Source organism: Eimeria tenella, genomic scaffold (genome assembly GCF_000499545.2).
Source record: "Eimeria tenella Houghton genomic scaffold, Eth_scaff863, whole genome shotgun sequence".
Lineage (NCBI taxonomy): Eukaryota > Apicomplexa > Conoidasida > Eucoccidiorida > Eimeriidae > Eimeria > Eimeria tenella.
Window position 1 is genome coordinate 1 of NW_013545978.1, and position 2,274 is coordinate 2,274.

General features: G+C 57.7%; 1 protein-coding gene across 1 annotated transcript; it reads left to right on the forward strand.

Annotated features, from left to right (window-relative positions):
* Positions 1 to 36: 36 nt before the first annotated feature.
* On the forward strand, positions 37 to 1,965 carry ETH_00008965 (uncharacterized protein; the record flags this gene model as incomplete). The annotated part of the gene is made up of 3 exons (XM_013380768.1): positions 37 to 142; positions 477 to 654; positions 1,494 to 1,965. Coding segments are annotated over 3 exons (756 nt in total), but the record flags the coding sequence as incomplete, so codon positions are not given.
* Positions 1,966 to 2,274: the final 309 nt, after the last annotated feature.

The window sequence follows — 2,274 nt, forward strand, 5'->3', positions numbered from 1 at the left end:
GGTTTAGGGTTTAGGGTTTAGGGTTTGGGGTTTCAGGCCTCGCTGAGCTACAAACGAAATCGGAAGATTTTAATTTTCGATTTAAACGCCGAAGCAGATTGGAAAGCAACAGCAAGAGACCAGCAGCAAAACTTTCTCGCAGGTCGGTTTTAATTAATTAATTAATTAATTTTTTAATTTAATTTTATTTATTTTATTTTGTTTTTCCCTTTGTTTTCTTTTTTTGGCGTTGTTTTGTTTTCTTTTTTGCCTCTTTTTGCTCTCTCGAATAAGTCCTTTTTGTCTTGTTTGGAGGACCCTGCAGCAGCAGCAGCAGCAGCTGCTGCTGCTGCAGCTGCTGCTGCAGCTGCTGCGACTGTACCAGTGGCTGCTGCAGCTGCTGCCGTCCATTATGTCTCTGCCCCTCACGGCTAGCGCAGCAGCCCTTCACACCTCTCCTGCTGCTGTTGCTGCTGCTGCTGCTGCTGCTGCTGCAGACTCGCGGGGGCGGCTGTGCATTAGGGACTTCACAGAAGACAGCAGCAGCTGCAGCATTTCATTTTATGGAGATGGGCGGCTGCCGCCGCAGCAGCGAATTGATGCAGCAGCAAAGAAGGAGGGGCCCCCCTTGATACGGGATTTGCTGCAGGCCTTTGCCCAGGAGATCCGGGAGAGGTGAGGGCCCTGCTGCTGCTGCTGCAGCAACAGCTGCTGCTGCTGCTGCAGCAACAGCTGCTGCTGCTGCTGCAGCAACAGCTGCTGCTGCTGCTGCAGTGCCTGCGGCGCCCAACGCAGCTGCAGCAGACGGAACGCGTGCTGCTGCACGCACCGGCGTAGCAGTAGTTCTGCTGCTGCTGCTGTCACAGTTGCTGCTGCAGCATAAGTTCTACAGTCTTTACTGCTGTTTCAGCAGCAGCAGCAGCAGCAGCAGCAGTGGCACTGGCCCCGCTCAGCTGTAACGGCCTCACTGCAACGCAAACAACGCCTTGGCTTATTTGCAGACTTATGACTAGGCTACTACTCCCACACAGCTGCTGCAGAGCACGGCAGCAGCAGCTGCAGCAGCAGCAGCAGCAGCAGCGGTAGCTCTGTAGCCCGGGGCTTAGCCAGGCTCCAGTAGATCCTCAGCAGCAAATTAGCTGTCTCTAGACTGCAGCGCTGCTGCCTAGGCCCTAGGCTGTCGCTCGCTCTACTGTCCTCTTCAAGAAAACTAATCCAGCAGCAGCAGCAGCAGCAGCAGCAGCAAGCCGCAGCAGTAGCTGCAGCAAGCGGCAACAACAAAAGCAGCTACATAAGCTCGCTCTACTGGGTATTTAGGCCAACGGCCTACCTAGGGTTTATACAAAACATTTTTGCTGCCTCTCAGGGGCCCCTTGGGGGCCCCCTGGGGCCCCCTGGGGGGGCCCTGGGGGCCCCCTTAGCTGCAGTTGGGAGCTGCAGCAAACACACGTACGTCGGTGCAGCATGAAGAGGAACTTCAATTATTTTTTGTTGTTTTTGTTTTTGAGTTGTAGTTCCTCTTTGGCGTTGAATCAGGAGCATCGGGTGCTGCTGCAGCAGCAGCAGCAGCAGCAGCAGCAGCGTCGGGCGCAGCAGCGCACAGCAGCCGCAGCAGAGCGATGGCCGCAGGCCCTGCCGCTGCCTGGTGGGCCCGACGGGCCCTCGGGCTCACAACAGCTGCAGCAATTTATCACGGGCATGCCGCGGCAACAGCAACAACAGCAGCAGCAGCAACAGCAGCAGCAGCAGCGACTGGTTCTTGTGGCTCTCTTCGCCGCTTCTCTGCAGGGGCAGCAGTGGCCCCGGGCAGCAAACGCAGCGAGACCTCTCATGGTGCGCCTTCCAACAGCAGCAGCAGCAACAGCAGCAGCAGCAGCAGCAGCAGCAGCAGGCCCAGCCGCCACTTGCTGCAGCTGTGCGAGGAAATTGTGTCTCTGTCTCAAAGCGAGGCTGACGCCTTCTGCGCTGAAGTGCAGTACCGCCTGACTCCCGCAGCAGCAGGGGCCCCGCGGCCAGCAGCAGCAGCAGCAGCAGCAGCAGCAGCGCCAGCTAGACGGGGCCCCCTGCTCCCCCTCTGCCCCTTTCCCCACCCCATGGGCCTCTTCTTAGGGGCCTCGCCTCTGGGGGTTTTGGGGGTGCAGCAGCAAGCAGCAGTGCCGCTGTGGTTCTCGCTGCTGGCAGCAGCACAAACCCTAAACCCTAAACCCTAAACCCTAGGGCGTAAGGAGGCCGTCGTGAGTATACCCTGGACACACCTGACGCGGCCGAAGGCAGCAACATTTTTTAGGTGTTGCT